Here is a 23,115-nt window from a genome sequence, read left to right as displayed (position 1 = left end):
AAGTCCCTCTTAGTAATGCCCCAACATCTAAATAAATACTTGCCAGTTTCTTTTTTCTTACACTGTAGCTCTGAGTCAAAATGCCCTGTCTCACTACTTTAGATCTTCAGTCCACAAATTAAAAACATTCTTTCATTCAATATGAAGATATCTATATTTAGCATGTTATTCCTCACAGGTAACATGCTACAAATCATGCTTTAACATTAATGGTGTAAAATTTATCCACCAGGGAAGGCCTTGATGGGAAATAGTTCCATGAGGCAAATGTTTCCATACCCCTTAAATGGACATCTATGCCACCTACTTATCACCTGTCCTACCTAGTGCAAGCAACTTTAAATCCTAAAATCATCTCTGACAAAGGAATCTCACAGCCATTAAGGAATGAAAAACAGAAACAAAGTTCTATATAAAGGGACAACACAGAAAGAACATACATACTGTAAGGGCTGAAGAAGATATGTGCTAATGGTGGAAATGGGAAAATCACTAAAGATTAGCAGTTTAAAGAAGAGGACCCATTTGGTTTTTGAAATGTCATTTGTGGTTACAAAAATCTACCAAAGCAAAAATACAGTTCTTGAACTACATCCTTTTTCTTTTTGCTTTATATCTCGAAATATATAGTCCAATGAAATCCGAAGGTAAAAAGTCAAAGTGGAAAGAGAAAGGACCCACTTCCAGCACAGCTGGATAAAACACAATGAGGTGGCCCCTTGCCACGCCGCTGAGCAGCTGGCAACAGGCCTGGCCTGACTCATCTTCCCTTCTATCGCAAATTACTCAATTGTCGGCATTAACTCTTTACAAGAAGTGCTTACTTTTCTAATTTAAAACTACCATTCAAAATAGGCAGAGGCATTTTTAACCTATCAATTATTACTTTTTATTCTTTGTTCCTAGGGGAATAAAAGGGAAAAAAAAGTTCTAAAAGAATGAAAGGTTCTAAAGATTCCTGGGTATAAAACTACGCTTTTACAAATAGTGTTTTGCTTTTTACAGCTTAAGTGAAGTAAATTTTCCTTTTATTCTGCCCCTCCCACTGATTTTTTATTAACAACTACTTATGTTGAGATATAATTCGCATACCATAAAATTCACCTTTTAAAGTATACAACAAAGTGATTTTCTGTATATTCACAAAATACTCAGTTTTTTAAAAATAAGGAGCCAGAAATGTATAATCAGCTGTAACTTTACTTTGTCAGACATACTTTTTTCAACATGACTTTTCAATGTAAAATTGGGTCATGCCATCCTGTTTTCTTAGTTTCTTCCTATTCTTTTTTTAAGGCTACTGTAGAATTATATGTTAATAAATAAAACTCAAAGTTTATGAGAATTATTTTATAGAAAATGAACGACGTATATCTGGTAATTTGGTTGTAATATCAGGTTCTGGGACTTGAATTGAATTTGTAAAAAAGTTCAGGAACTTCATTTAGTTTCTATATATTGAAGATAAACAATAAAGTTTTTTTAAAGGTGCTATTACTGATACTTCACATACGATTGAGAAAACACCAATTACCCATATTGAAAGATATATTTACTAGAGGAACTTGGAGAAAAGCTACGTGTACACTCAACCCCAACAAGGAATGCTTTGTTAAGGCTGCTGCTCTCAAGATGACAGTAACCTGTTAATTCTGAAGTTAAACCAATCTGATGAAAAATGTATAACATTATACTGTTATTCCTTCAGAACTATTATTATATGACATACAAAGTACAACAGCATTTTTCTACCTAATTCTCTTACAATCGCTTTAGATTAATCTAAAACGTGTTCTCAAGAGGGAGTAATACTGCCCTCAAGGGAGCAAAAGCTGGCTTTTGGGAGTCAGAAAAACTCTTTATGCACAAAGCAGATATACATATAATCCATAAATAAATAATATAGTCTATCTCTGGTATTAAAGTTTCATAGAACAATTTAAAAAAATGTCTAACAGGCTTCTTCCAGAGCGGCTTTAAAAGAAAAAAGGCTGAGAAATACTGTCTAAAAGAAACTGAAATTTTCCTTGACAAATACGTTGAATTTTTATAACTACACACACCACTATCTTCTATCTTCAAAGATTAAGCTGCTTAAAGAACGGATATTTGCAGGGACAGACTCAAAAGACTGCATTACCAATACTCCTTGTACACAGATGTTGACTATCAGAGTTACAGCAACTATAATTCTTTTATCTTCCTTACATAGGACCAAATCTCCAAACATTAAAAGGAAACTTTTAAGCTGGACTATTAAGTTTCTGACACCAGGAAGAGAATGAATATAGACAAGAACTAAAATAAGAATGTTGATTTTAATGACAGCTGAAAAGATGGAACAGTCTACGAAAGCCGCTGGGCTCTCACTATTGGACCATCTTGCTTCTTAGGTAACTCCCTCTTATATTCTTTGATGAACGGAAAAATTAAAATGTCGGGAGACAGTATATTCAAGTGGGAATTTCCTATAAAATTAGCTATTGGTCAAATAGGTTATACTGAAAATGTGCAGCTGACTTGTCTTTTAAAAAATAAATTTCAATGCCAGGACAGTCACGTGAAATCAGAAAACTTCCTTAACTGCATCACAAAGAATACACCATTGCCATGTGACTGCTCCAAAGGATCTTTACAAAGATGCCCACAGGCTAGTGTGTCAGGGCTGTAAGAGATGCCAAATGAAGCAGCATAATGAAAGGTTTCTGTAGCAGTAGAAGAGTCTGGGGAAATAAGGTAAGAAATTTCAGTGAAGTGTCAGAAGTGATCTATGGCAGTGATGATGGTGACTACACAGTAATGATAGGAAAAAGGAAAAAGGGGAGAGGGGGCAATGCCAGAGCTAATTCTACCCACACAGAGAAGATAGTTACTGAGGGTTCAGCCAGCCTAGCTGGACTGTGAGTTACCAATCTCATCAGTTAGTCTGGGCTGTAAACCGCAGCCCCATTTAGCTATCAATGACAGAAATTCCTGCCAAGGGATGCCCTGGCAGGATGCTTTTTCACCCAGCTGTCAACTAAGGCTCTATTGGTGTGGCCAATCAGGACATTCTGTCTGGTACACCAGCTGAAGAGTCCTAAATTAGACAATCTGGGACTTTCCTTCGATCCACTACATGCGCTTCCCTGCCAGAGAAGGTCTAACAAAGCCTATATGGAATCAGGTAGGTAGGTACAGATGCTATAAGTTCTGGAATGTAAGCTATAAGAAGGCAGGGACCTTGTCTCTTGCACACTGCTATAGATATTTGCTGAACAATTAAGCAAGGTGAGTGAGCAGAGTATAAACTACATTTGCATAACTTTTTTGATATGAGGACTTAAAAATTTGTATCCATGCTGATGATTGAGAGGTGGGTTCATCTGAAAAGTGAAGAAAAATTCTTGCAAATTCCTGAACCTTCAAAAATGTACATTTTTCAACTCCCAAATGAGACTGTAAAATCAGGAAGGATTGGGGTCTGAGTCTGGTTCTTCTATCACAGAATAAAGCAGAAATTTGCATTAAAATATCCTTTCAAGAATTAAAGGTGATTAATAACAAATACAAAAGACATTCTTTACTCTTCAACTTAATTTGACATTTTATTGAGTTCCTACAACATTCTTAAGTGAAAAAAATTAAATGTATATAAAGGTAAAATTGTAGTAGATACTTTTAGAGGCTCTCATTTTTTTAAATGAAGCCAACTTTCACTAATTTCCTATAAAAAAAAACACTCTTCACAATTTTAAAAACAAACCTGGAGGGAAACATAAAACACACACACACACACACACAAAACTAGACTCTATTGCTGGCTGCTATGCACTGAATTGTGTACCCCTCCCAAATTCATACGTTGAGGCCCTAATCCCCAATGTGATGGTATTTGGAGAGGGGGGTCTTTGGGAGGTACTTAGGTTTAGATGAGGTCATGAGGGTGGGTTCCTTATGACGGGATTAGTGCCCTAATAGGAGACAAGAGAGCTTGCTTTCCCTTTTTCTCTACCATGTGTGGATACAGCAAGAAGATAGATGTCTGCAAGCCAGGAAGAAGGCTCTCACCAGGAACTGAATCAGCTGATACCTTGGTCTTAAATTCCAAGCCTCCAAACCTGTGAGAAATAAATGCCTGCTGGATAAGCAGACCAGGTTTGTGGTATTTTACTACAGCACCCAAGCATACTTAAGATACCGTCCTAATCAACTCATACACACAACAGGGTCCTGGCATTGGTTATTTTGGGGAGGGCTTAGGTAGAAATTTATTGAGATCTGACTTGATAAGTCACATTTGTCTAGTTTCTTGTTCCTACCTTCTCTTCATCACCATCTCACAGAACTTTAATATCTCATTGCTTCTGTTCTAAATTGGCTATTAAGAGCAAAATTTAAAAGATAGGAGGTACTTCTGACTAAGACCAACTAGTTAAATAGTAGTAATATCTAAAATAAAATCCATTTCTTCGAACCCTTGAGAACTGCTAACATATACAAAAACTATTTTGAATTGGACAAGTTTGAGAAACTCTAGCATTCATCTTTTATACAATGGTTCTCAAACTCCAGTGTACATAAGAATCACAGGAGAGTTCCTTTAAAATTCCCTTCCCTGAGAAAGACAGATGCTCTTGGTCTCTCGACAAAGGAATCCACATTTTTAACAGACATCTCAGATGACTGATGAGTGGAATACAACCATACTTTTGAGAGCAGCTGCTGCTCTGTCATTATTGAAAGAAAAAAAAAGAGCCTCTCCACACAGGTGTACTTTTTTTTATAACAGAGAAATGTTCTTAAAAATTATAAATCAGATTTTGTAAATTAAGTTTTACTTTCCCAGAAGGTAACTTTAAAATTTTAAAGACACTCTATTCACTGTGGGGGGTGGGTGTGGTTTCTTATACCTTCTTCTAAAGACCAAATTTCATGTTCTTCCTTTCCTCATCTTTACTTCAGGATTTAAAGATTTAACAATTTAGGAATCCTTTTAAAGGACTTAGCACATACTCCACTTCTCCCCAATTTATCTGTTTTGTTCAACAAGAATGTCAGTATTCTAAAAGTGGTGAATTTGTAAACCTTACCTTGAAAATGCAGACTATCTTTTTAGGAAAGTCAATGAATTTAGTCAGAAATAGCTTTAAAGAGAAATTTACTTCTGGAAATCTTACTGCTATGTATTAGCTACAATAGTGTAAGATAAAAGCTTCTTCAAAAGAAAATAACAACTATGTAAGAAAAATCTTCCATCATTTTAACTCTTGTACAAAAAAGTCCATACTTAAGGAAGATGTTTCTACTAAGTAATGCAGATGAGACAGTGTATTGGAAAACAGCATCTATGGTGAACTAACACCAAATAAGAAATGTCATTTCTAGTACTGCGGGTATTGCAAAGTAAATATGGCTCCATTTTGAAGACTGGTAAACTGTGTTGTAGGCTCAGTTTTGCCACCAAAGGGCCATGTAACCTTGGTAAATAACCTTTCTGGGTCTAAATTTAATTTATAAAATAAGATTGTTAAATAAAAGTAACTTTGATTCCAGCAGATTAATTCAGTCAAGCATTTACATCAAAAAGCATCTGTGGTATGTGATGCCTATAACGTGCTTGATCGAATGACATTATTAGAACATAACTGGAAACTTAATACTGTAACTTACTAAGTCTGTCCTTGTAACTATCAGTTACATATCACTGCACTTTGCTTCTTTGAAAAACTGAATTCTTTGAATATCTAAATTTTCACATACTGTATGCACTGAGTTTTCTTAAAGCACAGTACATATGTACCATAATCTGTTTCTGTAAAAAGAAAGAATGTATCTTTTCAGTCATTTCCAACCCATTGTCACTGCTGACTCTAGGAAAAAAAAAAAAAAAAAAACACCTTGAAGTCTTAACCACAGAAACAATAGTGTTGCAGTAATTACATCACAAAAATAACATTTCTTTCCTGAAATACTCAAAGATAGTCTCCTGAGATTACTTACTTCCAGTAACCAACTTTCTTCTGTCTGCTCTTATATTCGTTAGAGCAAACATTTTCAATTTTAACATATAGTAAGTGGACCGCTTATTCTAGTTTCCAACGGAACATACAGTCTAAAAAATTTCCCCCAAATCCAACAGGAATCAACACACGCATTTGGCAATTTCAAGGAGGTTGGGATGCACAGACATCTTGTTCAAAATAGATAAACTTTCCAGGTTCTTTATTTACAGACTTGAGAAACGTAGGTTTGGAAAAACCACCTAACTTTGCTCCCAAGTTGGCATCTTACAGAATCCTCCGTTTACAAAACACCCAGGACCTCAGAGCCTCCCATCCCAGAATTGGCCAGGGGAGCACACGCCCATCGGCCCTGCCGGGAGAGGAAACAATGGGAGAGGCGCGAGGGACCGAACCCAGCGCCCCAGGCGCCCGACTCCACCGCCCCGGCCCGCGCCGGTACCGCGCGCCCCGTCCGCTGCCCGGGCGCCCTCGGCCCCCTCCCCGAGCTCTGGGGCGCGGCCCACCTGCGGCGGCGCGGGCGAAAGGCTGCACTTACCAAACAGGGTCAGGGCCATTGTAAAGGCGCTCGCCAACTGCTCGCCGCCGCCCGCCAGTCCACACGCTCCTCCCAGGCCAACCAGCGATCACCGCATCGGCCCGCCGCGCTCACACCTCGGGGAGCTGGGAGGCGGAGGGGCGTGGTGGGCACGCCGGCGCGCTGGGAGGCTGCAGGCCGGGCCCCAGGGGGCCGCTGCAAGAAAAGTTATGTACGCGTTATTGTCAGGCGCGCCAGGACCCGGGGAGACCCGCTAGCCCTCGGCGAGCCGGCACTTGTCGCTGCCATCCGTGCACTGCGCGGAGCGCGCGCGAGCGGCGGTACCTGCCGGGCGGGGGGGCTCGGCCGCGGCGCGGTGGCGGGCGGAGGGGCGGCGCCGCGGCGGCGGCGGCGGCGGCGGCGGCGGGGAGAGGAGCGGCCTCGCAGAGCCCCCGGCGGGGCGCGCTCACTCCGCATCCCGCGGCCTCGCAGACGCCATCTTGCGATAGCGTCTCCCACTGGCTCGGCCGCCGCGTCTCCTCCCGCTTCCCCCTCGGGCGGCTGAGTGGAGTGCGTTCCCATGGCAACGGGCGCGCGCGAGGGCCGGGGGCGCGCGCCCCTCCTACCCCACACCGCCCCGGAGGCGGCCTCCTCGGCCCCGCTGGGGCGGGCGCGGTGTGCGTTTTATTTGAAATCCCAGGTCTTTTTCTTGAATGGGGTGTGAGGAGGCGCAGAGGGGAGGAAAACTGAGCTGTTACTGGCAAGAGGAAGAGTTACAGGAGGATGCTCCATGAATACGAGAACCCAGCCAGGGACTTCTGGGGATCTGGTTCGTTTGACGATGCCTCTCTCTCTTGGCGCCCTTGGGGTTAAAGGAGAGTCTGGAGCCTGTGACCTGAAGCTGCGTGACTCGGGAAAGGAGCCTGAAGTCGAACGGAGAGAGGCACTGAATGTCGCTTTCCTTTCCATTTGGGCTTAGGAGCCACTAGGAGTAGTTCTGATCAAATTGTCGTACGTGAGGAAACAGGAGTCGGTTAAAAAGCATCTGGGATTATTTAAATTGTTACAAGGTCAATGTTTAAACCTAATTTTCTTCCTTTTACTTTACAACGCTTTGATATTGTCTCAGGAAAAATCAGCATTCTTCCCTGATTTGTACTTCTCTTTTACCACAAAAGATTGTTCCCCTGAGCTTTTTGCATTTATCTGAGAATCACTAGCAACATCCTTCTTTCTGTGATGTTCTCTGCTTGCCTCTTTCTCTGCCTTAATTAACGAGAAGCCATATAACGCCTTGAGATTATCAACCAAAAGATGTTCTTGAAAAGCTTGGTTAAGATTTTTTTTTTTTGTCGTTTGCATTTAATATATTCAGAAATTCAGTATTCTCTCGTTGCTATATTTGTTCCCTGTTTTAAAAATTCCTCTTTTTTTCTTGTCTCTCTGCTTTGGGATTTGATACCGTTTCCGCATCTAACCATGTAGATTTTCTCTTTGGTTCTCATTTCTTCCTACCTGCATCTTTCCTCTTTCAGTTCCTCAGATTCCCTAAATGTCATTTTTTTCTTCTCTCTAATTTTCGGCTAATTCTTTTAAGAATATTATATAAATAGCATGTTTTTAATTTATCTTGAGAGTCAAAGTCATTATTAAAATGATAATTACTACAAATAGAGCCACAGCTAATTCATCATTTCACAGCTGATTCAAACAGAAGAAAAAGAAAAGCAAGTTGGAAGGAGGAGCCAAGCCTTTTGTTTCATGTCAGTTAACTCAAGAAAAGAGAATTAGTAAAATAATTCAACATGAATGGGCAAATGTTTAGGATGCTATCAGCTTGAAATTTTGCTGATATGGTAAAATGGTTCTCCTTTAGCTACTAATATCAAAATAAATCTTGAAATTTCCAGAATTTTAACTCTTTAATGAAAAGGACTCTTGATTTTGAACAGCCTTTCTGCTCATGAAAAATTACAAACGCACATTTCATGAAGAATATGAGAAACTCCAGAAGGCCTTGTGGACAGATTTTATAACCATGTAAAAATTGTTGCTGATCTGTCTGCCACCAGATAAATAAGAAACCGAAGACACCCTTTACTGTCTCAATCAGTGGTCTTCAACCAAAGAAGTTCAAAGCTACCTAATTTCCCTTTGAGACTCTAATGAAAACACTGTCCTTCCTGGAAAAATGCTTATGTGCATATATACACTCACCAAAAATGTTTCACGCGATTTCAGGGGGATTCTTGACTATTCCAGATTGAAGGTTAGCCCCCAGATACCCTTTGTGATCTCAGAAAGTTTTTGCCTCTATAATTAAAATTTAATTTCCCTTTCACATAAAAGCATGGAATTTTCAAGAAGGGACCAATTCACTCCAATTTACAGATAAGGGAATAGGGCCTAGTGATCAAAAGATTTTTGCAAATGTGTCTACCTATTTAGTGGCAGAACTAATCGGAAAATTTCAGCTTCTGTTCTCCCTGACCATTTCCCCTGCTCTTTCTCCCCCACCATTTTAAAGCATACATGATTTAAATTTAAAAAGAAAAATCTGTTCAGTATAAGAAGCATAGTAGCAAGGCAGGTATTTTGTTTTCAGACATTTTATATGTTTGGGTCTTCTGGTTTGGGAAGTTGAATTTTGTCCCCAAAAGTCTTTATTCACAGGATCCTCTACTCAGAAACTGTGTGTGTCCAATCAGGCTAAGAGAGGAAAGATGCTTTTTCTCTCTTTGTTAAGCTCTCTTGGAGAGGCACCAGAGCCTCAAGGTTTTGATGCTACACCTCAGCTTGCTGATAATTGATTCTCTGTCCCTTGGGGTTATCCTGGGGTTGGAGAGGGGATGGTAATCAGAGGGAAATTAATAGTCCTGTGCTCAGACTCATCCTCCCATCATAAAGCCAAGCTTTGGTTATTGGAGCAGCTTTGCACTCCCTAGTTATGGCCGATGACGGCTGAATCCTAGTGATAGACTCTGGCTCAGGTGGGGACCTTCTTCCCTTCCCCTTTTCTCTATACAAATCTGGGCACTCCTACACCCAACACATACACACACATCCCAAGAGATGTTTTTAGGATACTATTTGAAACAATATTGCTGAATCTTGCTATATTTCCCTTTTTAAGCATCTAGATATCCACAAGTGATTCCTTTCGATTGATTTCCCAGTGGTTTGATGCTCTAATAAAATGCTTTCTAGATTCGATTAAAATGCTATATGTTGAAAAATAGTATTAGTTTTAGTAACATTGTATTATGTGATGAGGAAGAGAGTGTTTCTTTTCTCACTTAGCTGGAAATAAGGCAATAGCCTTTCAGCTACAGATTCAATGTAAGGAAGGGTGTTAACCACTTGGGGGTGATTATTATGGGTGGTGCCTTAGATAGTTTATTAAAAGGGGAAGAATGAACTGATTTTTTAAAACATTCATATTTTCATTCAAAGATTTAATTCTGTGCTTGATATGCAAGCACCTAGAAGAGCCAGGTTTGCTTTGTTACTAACTAGCTAAATTTTTAAACGAATGTTTTATTCTTTCCTATTCTTATTCTCATTTGTAAAATGAAAAAATAAGACTAAGTTATCTCTCATGTCCTTTTAGGTTTAGCTGTCATCGTGTGATACTTTATTTAAAGCAAGACATTTTTATTTGCGTTTTCAATATATTTAAATTGCTGATATATCTCATAAGTCTAAGAGTCGTATAGTACAGTTTCATAAATACCTAGTGTAATAAGGAAGTCATTTTTTATTAAAATAGATACTGCAATTTCATCTGCATTATGTTATACAAACAACTTTATTATATAGAAAACAACTTTTTTTTCAGGTTTAACAGGATTAAAATTTAAAATATGTGCTGAATAATCCATTTCAAATTTACTAAAACTTTCTCATTTTTATTTGTTTTGTTGACTAAATAGAACTTAAATAATCTTTAAAAATTTTTTCTACATCTTTACTAACAGCTTATCACAAGTGTTTTGGGTTTTCTTTGTGTTGCTCATTTAGCTTCATTCCCCTTGGTAAATATTGATTTGTTCCTCAGTTTTGAATGAAGTAGAAATTAATGAGGCAATTTCTGCCTCACAATAACAAGTTAAAATTATAGCACTTTATCATGTCAACACAGCTTTAAACACCAGGAATACCAGTGCTATTAGCACAGTTCCCAAAATAGTGCAGAAGTTTGCTGTTAAAGAAAGAAATTACAGAGTATATTTCTGCTAATGTGATAAACATTTTCTATTCCTCAATTATACTAATTAAGATTTAAATTATTTATTTAAGATATTCACAGTATATAACATTCTTTTTACTCTATATTACCAGTTGAAGTATACAAGTCCATAGTGTGAATTTGTTTAGAATGGATTTGATCCATTTTTAATACGTTATCCTCACATACTTAATCCAGAGGAGTTTTCCTCCCTCTCTTTTATCTGAAGTTTTTTTAATTAATGCTTTATCTAATATTTTCATGGCATTCCATGATTTATAAATAGCACTTTCAGATCATAGGACAAAGCCATATAGATAGTATTGGAGGCTTGTACAAATTTAGACCATAAAACTAAGAAAACAAAAACAAATTTGTGGTAAGCTATAAAATTGACCTTTAAACTTAAATGATTCAAGTAATGTTTAGGATCGTTAATTGTGTTCTTTTGACCACCAGAGGGTGCTTAAATTATATCCATAGGAGTAATTTTGGATCTTAGAAATTAAATAAAATTTGAAGAAAAAAAACAAAAAAGGAAATCTTGAGAATTGAAAACTTCAGTTCCCCTACACAATGTTTTCTATAGTAACGGAAGATAATCCCATGAAAATTATGCTAAAAGGGGAGGTGGCTATTGACTAATCAGGCACAGATTTGGAATTGCATATTACTGAGCAGTGTTTGCTCAGTCCCTATTATATCACTTCCAAAGTGAAAAAAAAATTGTGTTGGTAGGAGGGTGTGTGTGTGTGTGTGTGTGTGTGTGTGTGTGTATGTGTGTAGAGAGAGAGAGGGAAAATTGGAATTCAAAAGCAGAATGAAAAGATTTTCTGTCCTTGACCCAGAATAATGGATTTCTTGTTAATTGCTCAGCTTGAAGAGGAAATTTTAGTTCAGTAGGTGATGAGACCACAGGTGTTACTATGAACCCTAGGTTAGAATTTTCTAAGGTCACAATTCCCATTTTTTAAATTTCGTGATAGAATTTAGTTTGACATGTCAAAATGACCACTGGTAACGAGTGGCCAAGAAAAAAGAAAGGTCCGTTTTAATTTGTTTTAAATACATGCATAAAAGAATACTTCTTTCCTGGTAAATAGTATAGCAAATCTTTTGGGAATGTTTTATAGGCTTAAAGTCAAATACATTGTCATATGCACATTAGATAAAAGTAGAGCAGTTATGGCTGCTCTCAAATAAGTTTTTGTTCCAAACTACAATCCTATTATAGTACTTTAAGTCAGCATTTCCATTCGTGTGTATTTTCCTGAGGTCACCAGGCATAACTAATACACAGTGTAGCTAAATGTCTATTTGACTTGAGCAGTTGGATTTCTGCCAGATTTTGTTTTCAAGGGGGTATAAGAAGATTTGGCTACAAATCAAATCTCCCTAACATGGCCATGGTTTTTCTGGTTAATGTGGTGTCCACAATAAGACAACTTATTCAAGTTAATTCCATTGTGAGTCATAAATCAGCAAAATAACTATGAACTCCGGGTGAGAATTAAACAATCTCTAATTAAATAACAGAGCTGAAAAGAGAAATGTATTTCTATGCTTAAAATCACAATCTAGGCTCAAACTTTGTCTATTCTTATGATGGGTTTTTCATAAAGCTTTGTAAACTGTTGTAAGATAGTTCTTGTATCAGAGATTTGAGACAATGCGTCAATTAGAATTCATCCATCATCTTTCTTTCAAATATTTACTAGTACCTATGATGTAACAGACATTGTGCTAGATTCTGGTAAAGTACTCAAAAATGAATCAAACATGTATCCAGATCTTAAAAATATTGCAGGCCCTGGGGATAAGACTTATAAATGGGACAATGACAAGGACCATAAGAGGGGGACAGATTAAATACTGTGGGAGTTCAGAGTAGAGAAAGATTATTTCTAGTTGATAAAATGTATAAAAACTTCATGAAAGATGAAGCTGTGCTTTGGGGTATGGACAGGAATTAGGCAATCAGAAAAAAAGAAAGAGAGGGGGGTGGTTAGGTAAGAGGGAAAAGCATGAAAATCTGGAAGAAAGAGGTGGGAAATTATGAGAAGAATTGCAGGCAGGACAAATTTGGCTGTAGCAAAGGCTTGTGGGAGGAGAGACTAGACACTTTCCGTGTCTCCAAAGACATAGGTTGGGGACATATGTAGAGGGCCAACCTGTTACATTGATGCTTATTATGTTATCTGAAACCTACAAATACTTGAAGCAACTAGGAATTAGATTCATTATGTAAAACTCTGGTGTCGAATTTTTTTTATTGTCTTATTTTCCAGTAACAAAATTTTAAGTACCCACCAATATGGTGCACAAACGTGTATGTGTGTAGACATACGTGTGCTATTGTAAACTAATAACTTAAAGCAAATATATCCTCAAGGTACAGTTTATCATTAATGATATACATTCATATTTTAAAGTCTTCTTGATAATTTCTAATTTTTTGGTAAGGATTAGTTTAGTTCAAAAACATATAATATAATCCATAAATCCAATTAACTTGTAACTTAGCCATGTAAATAGCAGTAGGGTGCAATGAGCCAAATGAGGAAAGATGAGTCAACTGCATTGTCAACCACACCACACCACACAGAATTCCCTTCCTTCCTCAGGATAATTTACACATAATGCATGTGATGTAGGATTTTCTAACATATAAACTGAGTAAAGAAACTGGTGTCAATCTGTATCAAAATTACTAATAATGCTTAATTTTCTCCTCACTTAGAAAAATAACTAATAACTGTACATAGGAGTTCTACTTTTTCTTTTTACAAAACAATAAAATACGCACAGCCTACTTTGGAGATTGCTGGTATAGACAGTGGAAAACCAGGGCAAATATCTGTGTACTGGTATAGTCAGGAATCTGATGTCTCTATGTAGAATAGGTTGAAGGGAGAGAAACTTAATTACAGTAGTCCTTCATTCAAGCCCTACCTACTTATTATTGAAATTGTGACTAAGTTCTAAGAATTCTTGTCTGAAGTTTGGATGAGCCTCGCTTTCAAGCAAATCCAGGAAATGTCACTCAAAACATCGGCTACCTTGGGAAAATGAGGCTAAACTTTAGAGAGTTAGGAATAGAAAAATACTGTATAAAGAACATAAAGAGATGAAAAAGGGTTAGCACTAGAGTAGACCCCTTCACAACTTAGAAACCAAGCACAGTTAAAGAAAGAGTATTTTAAACATTTCGTTTTCTCTAAATATTGAGTGGAAGCATCGTCTATAGAATACATAGCTTATCGAACATTGGACTTGACTGAATCCAAGGTTGAGGTTGGGGAGCTGTCATCGGCAACCTCTCTAGAACTTCTCCAATACGACAGGGCATCTTTGAAAACACTAGTCAGAAAGAAATGTCTTCAAATCTTGGCATCTCTCACGACCTATGTGATTGGGGGAGGTTTAAATCTTTTGGGACTTTAGTTTCCTTCTCTGTAAGATAGAGGTATTCTCTATATCACTCGGTTTGCACCCTTTTGGTTGAAATTGACAGAAAACTTAACTCAAATTGGCTTAAACAAAGGGAATTTACTGGCTCTTTAATAGAAAAACCCAGCATCAGGGCGAGTTTCAGTGAAGGCTGATCTAGCAGTACAAAACATGTCCCCAAGTTTCTCTATTTCTATGGCCCCTATCTTCAATTAACACAGGGTCCCCTCACTCACAGCATCTCCAGACTCTCCTCTAGTGGTAGTAAAATGGCTTCAGAGGTTCTAGACATCACATAGCCCTACCTCTCCACCCAAGGAAAGAGTCTTGCACAAGTCCTTGAATATCTCACTGTCACTGGCCTGAATTGGGATATGTTCTCGTCCATGAAGCATTACTGTGGCCAGGGAGAGGGGGTGAGTGTAGGCCAGTCACAGGTCACCCTGAACCTGAGTGGATTAACCCTCCAAACCTCATGGCTGAGACAAATTCCCCTAACAAAAACTGACATACAATGTGGAGGAGAGAGAAAGAGCTTGGCAGGTGACTCATACATGTCTGCCTTTTAGGGTCATTTTGAGGATGAAATAAAGCACAGAGTGGACATTTAATAAATAGGGTTTTTCTTTCTCACTCCATGAGGATTATCTTCTGCAGTATTCTGTAAAAGCCAAACTTTCTCTGAAGGTAGGGACCCAAGTTTTGTGCCAACAAGTCCTTTGCTTTAACTAAACAATCTGCTCTCAAATGTAAGAGCAATACCCAACTCTTTTAACCTCATAGGTAATTGTTTCCAAGACTATCTACAGCCATGGCGGCATCACTGACATGACCTGTAGGAAACAAAAATTGTAATCAATTATTTTGTAAAGTGTGTTTTTCTGCTATACAATGCCAACTAAACAGTTGGATTTGTCCCCCCATTAAATTGGTTATTTATTTTGATGTCATATATTTCAGTTTGAGGATAACTGAAATCTCTTTGAAAATATATTATTAACATCAGGAAAATTATTTACTCTATGTTTCAGGATTTCGTGTTGAATCTCAACTGAGATTCTAAGTCTGGTTGTGTGTGATGAACCAGTAGGCTTTACAGGTGCATGCTCACATAAACAATATTCATGGGTGGGTAAGTGTTAATGATGTTAATAATGCTAATAGTCATAGAGCTTTATCAGATGAATTTATCCTAGGGCCCCAAATTACCTAGTCTCTGTATAGAATTGCATTCTGAGAAATAGTCCATCTGGCAAAAGTTATTAAAAAGAAATTGTAGTCTTTATTTGCATTTCACAAAGAATATTATAAAATATACCTTATACCACACAGGGAGGCCTTTTTAAAATTTTACCTTTTTCTGTTATGTCCCACAATTGCTCTGGAGAAGAGCACTCTCAAACCTCCCAAACTGCCTCCCACTCTTCAGTCTCTCTGGCCTTTTCTGTGCTCTCTCCATCCCTATTTCCTGTTATACAGATTGGTCTCTGGTTTCTGTTTACTTTCCTTAACCTTCAACTGGTACTTAAATTCTTCACTCTACAAGGGATCCAGGAACTAGCCCAGCAAGCGAGAATCTTCTCTTGCCTTTCAGTTCTAGTCTTTGTTTGCCCATTACCTTGATTCTGCATCCCCAAAAAGCTGAGAAATCTGGCCTTTTCATTAGAGGGCGAGATGGTAAGAAAGATGGCTGAGACAAAATTCTAATAAATTTTGTCCCCAGCTTAAAAGGAGTGCTAGGAACTGTGTGAAATCCTTTGTATACATTTTCTCATTTGAACCTCATGGCAACTTTGTGGGTCGACCCTGGAATCCAAAACTTCCGACTCAGAACTCCAGTGCCTGGTTAACTAGAACACATGACCTTTCTCTATAAAAAGGTCAAGCACATATTTTTATCACTGTCATATTCATATATATTGATGTAGTTTGCTCACTGAGGACCCTTATCATAAAAGTTAGCTTAATACCATATACAAACATTTTGCTATTAAAAAATTAAACTTAGAGTTGATGCTATAATTTGAGTCCAGTTTAGAAATCAAACATTTATTTACTTGACAAAAAATTTTTGATGATGATAATGTATCAGGAGCTCAGATATACAAAGATATAAAATCCAATTAATAAAACAAATATCATATATATCCAAAACATCTATTATGAACTCAATATTTTACCAAGTGCTTTGATAGAAATTTTCTATATATGTTTTAGGCAGACCAAATGAAAGATTATATAATTGGGGTGGGGTTAAATTTTTAAAATTCTGGGGGAAGGTTAACCTGCAGCTTTTGCCCTCAAATATCTCTGGATAATGGTGGGAGACAGCTGGCTAAGCAGCAGAGAGAAGAGGAAGAAGGGGAAAAGGTCCTTAGAGCTGCCTGTCATTGGACCAGTGCTGCCTCCAGAATGCCCATACATGGCTTGCCCAGGGATTACAAGGGGTCAAAAGGTAATGGGTTCTTCAGCAGATGAGTGTCAGCATGAAATTTATTTTACTGGCAAGTGAGAATTTGAAATTCCCATCTGAGGTAGATTAAACAGCTGCCTGTTGAGTGTCCATTGTATCCATGAGCAACTTCATTAATACTCCTTATTTTCTGAGCTTAGCTTAGCCCAATTCCTAGGCTTTAAAAATGTTGTGCCTACTACCTCTTGAGCCTGAAGGGAAATTGGCTGTCTTAGGGTATGTCTTTCCTGTGTTTCCTGTGTTTCCTCCGAGGAACAATGCAAATTGGAGAAAGATAACCTCTAGAGACAGTGAAATCAAGTGCTAATCCTAACAATAAGAAAACACCCAGAATGAGAAAAAGCTGTCATATCCGGTCTTCACTCAGCATGTCCATCCTCTGTTCTCCACTCCCTTTCAATCCTTAGTGCATTAAGTTAAGTTAGTCCCTCTAAACCAAAGCTTTCTCTCTTTAGTCCAAAAGGCCTTCCCCACCCTAGCTGTGATGGGAAACAGGCTTTCAAACATTCAATATACATTTTTATCCCATTACTTAATGGAACAAAACAGCTAATTCCTTTTTTTTTTTTTTTAACAGTACAGTCTCTTCCCAGGGAAGAGCTGATTTTGCTTATAATCAGGGTCAGACCAGGCATCTCTTGGCAAAGGAGTCAGGCTTGACAACATCCACTTTCCACAGTCCTCCTCTCTCTCCCAGACACTCAAGACCTTAAAACTCCACACTTCTTTCCTTCCCGCAAAGTTGGGGGTTAGAGTTTCATGTAGCTGAAAATATTTAATGCCACTTCTTCTTTAGGGCGTCCTTTTAGTTTTCTGTGGTAGTGTAGGGATATGCTAATACAGTTCAGATGCTTGATTAAAACAAAACAAAGAAATATATAATGATATATAACATATATATTTAAAAATATATAATGATTTTGTTCAGCAGAGGTTGCAAACATTCACTTAAACAAATTCTACAAGAAGCTATCCCATTTATAAGTAACTCATAGTTCCCTTAACTCCCAGAGAACTCTGTGCTTCAAATATGGGTCTAAATACATTTTACATTTTATTACAACTATTTGAATACATATCTGGAAATACATAAAATATATTGTGAATATACATGTTTGGGACTAATACACACACATTCTATCTACCTACCTACTGGATTCTTAGCTCACTAAAAGTAGGATTCTGTTATGTTTTTCTTTATATTTCCCAGCCCATACATACCCAGCAAATGTTAATTGAATATATCAATGTAAAATAATAGCTAATATGGTGATTTCAACTAGGCTGCCGATATGCTGGACCTTCCAGTGGGGACTATGCTAGGATACTGATAACATTCTGTCCTGCTCCATTTTTGCCTATATTTTGGAGAAAGCAAATGGAAGGTTTTGTTTAACGTTTGTCCTCACAGCATGGTGGCACGATAGAGAACTAAGGAGCACCAAGATGTAGGAAGGTTAATTATAACTGCTGAGTATTTGGCTTTTCCATGTTTAATTTGTTTGCAGTTCAGTAGAATAAGCTTTACAAAGTCAAGCCAGATTTTTTTTTCCACACCATTTCCCGGAAAACCTTACTTTATGTTAAAATGGTCTTTCTATATCCTATAACAAATGGCCTTTTATATGCAGAGGACCAGGGACAATTGTTTTCCTTTTAAAAATTATTTTCAATTAGAAAAATATTATTTTTCTACATATAATGATTACAAAAATATATATGCAAAAAGAAAAAGAGGAAAGAGTAACAACTGTTAATTAGATTACCAAAAATACCCCACTCCTTTTCACTCTAATATTTTGGTTTATATCCCTTTTTTTTCTCTGACTCTATAGATGTGGCCCATGCAAACATGGCTTTTCCCCTTTCCCTGCCTCCTCAAATCCAAACAGCTACATGTTCGAGTCATGTGACTTTACCCTCTGCCATAGTTGTTGAGTAGGTACATAGATGGACCCTGACCAAGCTGAGCCATTCAGAGCTGCTCTGTCTCTGAGGATGAAACTGTAATGTTTAAGTTAGAGGCTGCTGGAAATAGCCTTTGGAGTAAGGAACTGAAAACAGTCCAGACTGAGAGATATATAGGGGGAAAAAAAAATAGAGAAAGGAGAGAGAGACAGACAGAGACAGACAGAGACAGAGAGAGGGAGGCAGCAAGTAAGACCGAGCCCTGACAGCATCTAAGTGTCTGGTTCTAATTATTCTAAGACTTGGAAAGAGGTACATTTTAAGTTCTGTAGGTAGAATTGATGCTTGATATGCTGCCCGGATGCTCCCATCAGGACTGAGGAACCCCTCCCCCCAGATGCCAGAAAGTCCGTTGCTGATGGCTCATAGCTGAGTCACTTCCCAGGATTTATCCTTGTAGTAAAGCAGTTACTTGGACCAAGGTCACATACCCTCTCCACAGGCAGCCTACATTCAATGATTGGTTGCTATATAAGTATAAAGGCCTGAACTCCTTGCCTCAATATGGGACAACTCCATGGCGTTGACTTTGGCATTGATTACAACTACATCATAGTTCAACTCAGTCCTCCTTTTCTCATTCCCTTACAGGTATTGACTCAAAGAGCTTTCTGCATGCAAATCCCTTTCTCTGTTTCCTGGGGAGCCTGACTTAGGCAGTGGGTGCGGCAGAGACATCTAAACAGCCCACATAATGCATTCTCTCTTTCTTCCTTTGTTAATATGGCTTTTAACGTATCCTTGTAATAAATCACCATTATTTCTTAAGATAGCATAAGTGGCTTCTTGTTTTTTGCAACCAAGAGTTCTAACATATATCATTTTCTTATGATAAATTTCTAGAAGTAAAATAAATGTTACACGAGATATACATTTAAAGACTTTTGATCCCTATTGCCATATCATCCTTCAAAAACATTGCACTGATTTACGCTCTTGTCAACAGTGTAATAAAGTTACCATCTCCCAGACCCTGCGCAACACTGATATTATCCTTTTTAAATTCATTCATTCAACTAATGATTATTGAGTGCCAGCTATGTACCTGGCTATATACTAAGGGCTGTGGATAACTCCCAGCTTGAATGGAGCTTGAATTCTAAGTGTGAAGAGACAGACAATTTAAAAAATAAGTTGTATTTTGTACCAGAAGGTGGTACGTGCTTCAGAAACATAAAACTGGGGGGGTGGGGGAGGGCGGGGAGAGGAACGAGTTTCAGAAACATAAAACTGGGGGGCAGGGAGGAGAGGTTGGGGATGGTGGGGGAGACAACCCATTTAAATACAGTGGTCAGGGAAGCCCTCACTGAGATGGTGACTTTTCAGCAAAGACTTGAAGGAGATAAAGGAACAAGTCATGAGAATATCTGGGGGAAGTGAATTTCTGGCAGAGGAAACAGCAAGTTCATACAACAACCAGGCCAAAGACTGGAGTGGAGGGTGTAAGGGAGAGAGTGGGAGGAAGTGCAGGTAGTGAGGTAATGGGGTACTGTTATATTGTCCTGATGATTGTGGCTTTCACTTGACCGGCTGGAGAGCCCCTGGAGGAATTGAAACAGAGGAATATGTTCTGATATGCTCAAAAGGCGCCCTCTGGTGCTCTATTAAGAAAAGACAGCGAAGGCAAAATAAAAAATGGGAAACAGGAGACTGCCCTTCTGGAACATGGAAACCTTTATTTCATTGTTGTTTCTTTTCCACTTGAACATTTTATATATAAATTTGTTGTTTGTATTTCTTCTATTGGAAACAGGCTATTTTAAGATCTTTGCTGTTTCTATTAGCATATTTACCTTTCGTTATAGAGTTTCAATGATATTAAGAATATAGCTCTTTGTTATATATGTCCTCAATTGTACTTTTAATTTAGTCCTGTTTGTAATTTCTTTTTTAGATAGAGAAATTTTCAATTTTTAGGAGAACAGATTTAAAATAACTTTTCCTTTAGGGATTCTGTTTGTGATATAATACTTAGAAAGTATTTTGGCAAAATTATTTCTTCCATTTAGGTTTTTTTTTTATTTGCAAGGAATAGAAGCTGGCTCAAAGGGAAATTTATCATAATACTTGGGATTTAAATTGGAATCTGGAGGTAGGAGATTTAACCAGGCCACATGAGATTCTGGAACTGGGGACTGGACCCTTACCTGGAACCAAATCATCTTTCCCGTTTCTCTGAGCTTATCTGCTCTCCCCTCTCTGCTACTCCCTGAGCATCTGCTTCATTCTTCTCTCTTCCCTGATAAACTGTTTATCCATACTGTGGCCACCCCAGTTCTAGCACCAGACAAGGGACTGGAGTCTCTGTGCCCCAATTTCGACCCATGGGAAAGAGAAACTAACTCACACAGTCCGTCTAGTAGATTGGCCTATTCCCACCCACCCTTCCCTCCATAACAAATAAACTGTGTCCAAGAGTGTTGGAGTCACAAGCCATGAGGAACTCATCTTGGGGGGTCATGTGAAGAAAGAGCAGTTCTCAAAGGGAATAGGGAACATGCATTGAGCATACACCATAAAAGAAGTGTAATCCACATTTATCTATTTTTATTTAAGTACTTCTGTGGTTTAAATTTCCCATACACCTGAAATTAATTTGAGGTAAGTGTGCTATAGAACTATCACTTTATTTTTTTTGCAAAAATTGTCTCCAAATTTGAAAGAAAAAAAGTTGAACTTGTACCAAAATTGCTATTGAAATGAGCCAGATGTCTTCTATCTTAGATTGCTTGAAGTACTTTGATGACTATGGCTATTTAAATAATGTTTATCTGATCTTTGGAACATATAACCTCTTGGTTACATGTTTCATTGTTATTGTTGTTCCTTATTAATTAAAAGAAAAAAAAAAAACAGGACAAGGCTCGAATCAGACAAACATGATCATTCTGCCTAGTGGTTCCCTGACACGAGGGGAAAGGAAGCCACCAGGACACCATGTTCCAAGAATCCTTGTCCAGACCTCAGGTGGAGAAACAGCTGAACTCAGAAAGGCATTATCAGTCAAGTGACAGCCACATCTTTCCCAGCCCTTTTTCCTGTGGGAAAGTTGTGTCTCCAGATTGAAGAAATCACAGAGATGACTGAAGAAGCAAAAATTAGCCAAACAAATACAAAATCTGGCAAGATTGATGTTAGTATTTATTTTTAGGGGGTTTGTCATTTGCCCCACAAGATAATTTTTAAAATAACTACTTGTATCATGATTTTTTAAAAACCAGCCAATTAAATGTAGGCAAATTATTTCTTTGATTCTCAATTTTTTCACTTACTAAATGTCATTGTTGAACGAAAGAATTTCTACTGTTGTTACAAACAAAAATTCTGATGTACTGATATACTAGTTTCCTGTTTAGAAATGTATCGGGCTACATGAAACCATTAACTAAATGCTGCAATTCCCCCAAGGCATCCACTAGGGCCAACACCCCCAAAGACTAACTTACCAAAACACATCAAGACATTAGTGCATATATAATAATTTCTCTAATAGGGGTGATTGTGGAGGAAGATTATCATCCCTTTTCCAAGTCTTTAGTGAAGACTTTGTAGAGGACACTTTAAACAATTTTTTCGAGGTAAAATTGACATATAACAAACTATAATATTTAAAATATACACTTTGATACAATTAGACATGTATACACCCGTGAAATCATCACTATATTCAGGATAACAAACATATCTATCACCCCAAAAGGTTTTCTCATTCTTTGCAATTACTTCCTCTGGCTGGTCCCCCGGAAAACCACCAACTTCCTTTCTGTCACTGTAGATTAGTTGGCGGTTTAAAGAACTTTATATAAATTGAATCATATACGGTGTAACCTTTTCTGACTAGCTTCTTTATTTTTAGATTATTTAACATAATTATTTTAGATTCATCCGTGTCATTGTGTGCATCAGTAGTTCATTCCTTTTTATTGTTGAGTAGTATTTCATTACATGGATCTTCCAGTTTGTTTATCCATTTACTTTTTGATGGCCATTTGGGTTGTTTCTGGTTTTTGGCTATTACTTACAAAGTACTATGAAACATTTGTGTATAAGACTTAAAATACGCACATACTTTAATTTCTCTTGAGTAAATATTTAGGAGTAGAATGGTGGGGTCAGAAGATAAATGCATTTTTAACTTTTTAAGAAATAGCCAAACTTTTGCAAAGTCGTTGTGCAATTTTATATTTCCACCAACAGTGTGGGAGAACTATTCCTTCACATGCTCATCAGCTCTTGGTATGGGCAGTCTTTTTAATGTTAGACATTCTAATAGGAGTGTGGAGATACCTCAAAATTTCAAGTAAAGAGACATTATGAGGAAAAAAAGGTTGGTGCTGATCCATTCTAGGGAAGATGCCTCCTAATTAATGTCATGCTCCTTGGATCCCTCGAACTGCTGAGCCTGGTTTTCAGCTGATTTTATGATTCTACAAGCCACCCTATGTCTTCTAGTACATTTCCCTTGTCTATGAAGTAG

At 37.8% G+C, this 23,115-nt stretch overlaps 1 protein-coding gene across 2 annotated transcripts in view; it reads right to left on the bottom strand.

The window, feature by feature from the left end:
* Positions 1 to 7,033, bottom strand: part of CHN1 (chimerin 1) — a 146,942-nt gene extending 139,909 nt beyond the window's left edge. The window contains exon 1 of one of the 2 annotated variants that reach the window (XM_016134705.2): positions 6,541 to 7,033. In XM_016134705.2, coding sequence (XP_015990191.2) covers positions 6,541 to 6,559 — 19 coding nt within the window. In that variant the 5' untranslated portion in view covers positions 6,560 to 7,033. The remainder of the gene's footprint in view (positions 1 to 6,540) is intronic. The other variant, XM_016134714.2, reaches the window with a different exon arrangement.
* Between the last annotated feature and the right edge of the window lie 16,082 nt (positions 7,034 to 23,115).

This window comes from Rousettus aegyptiacus, unplaced genomic scaffold (genome assembly GCF_014176215.1).
Source record: "Rousettus aegyptiacus isolate mRouAeg1 unplaced genomic scaffold, mRouAeg1.p scaffold_m13_p_2, whole genome shotgun sequence".
In the NCBI taxonomy this organism is placed as follows: Eukaryota; Metazoa; Chordata; class Mammalia; order Chiroptera; family Pteropodidae; genus Rousettus; species Rousettus aegyptiacus.
Note: the sequence above shows the minus strand (reverse complement) of the source record. Positions and strands in the feature narration are given on the sequence as shown.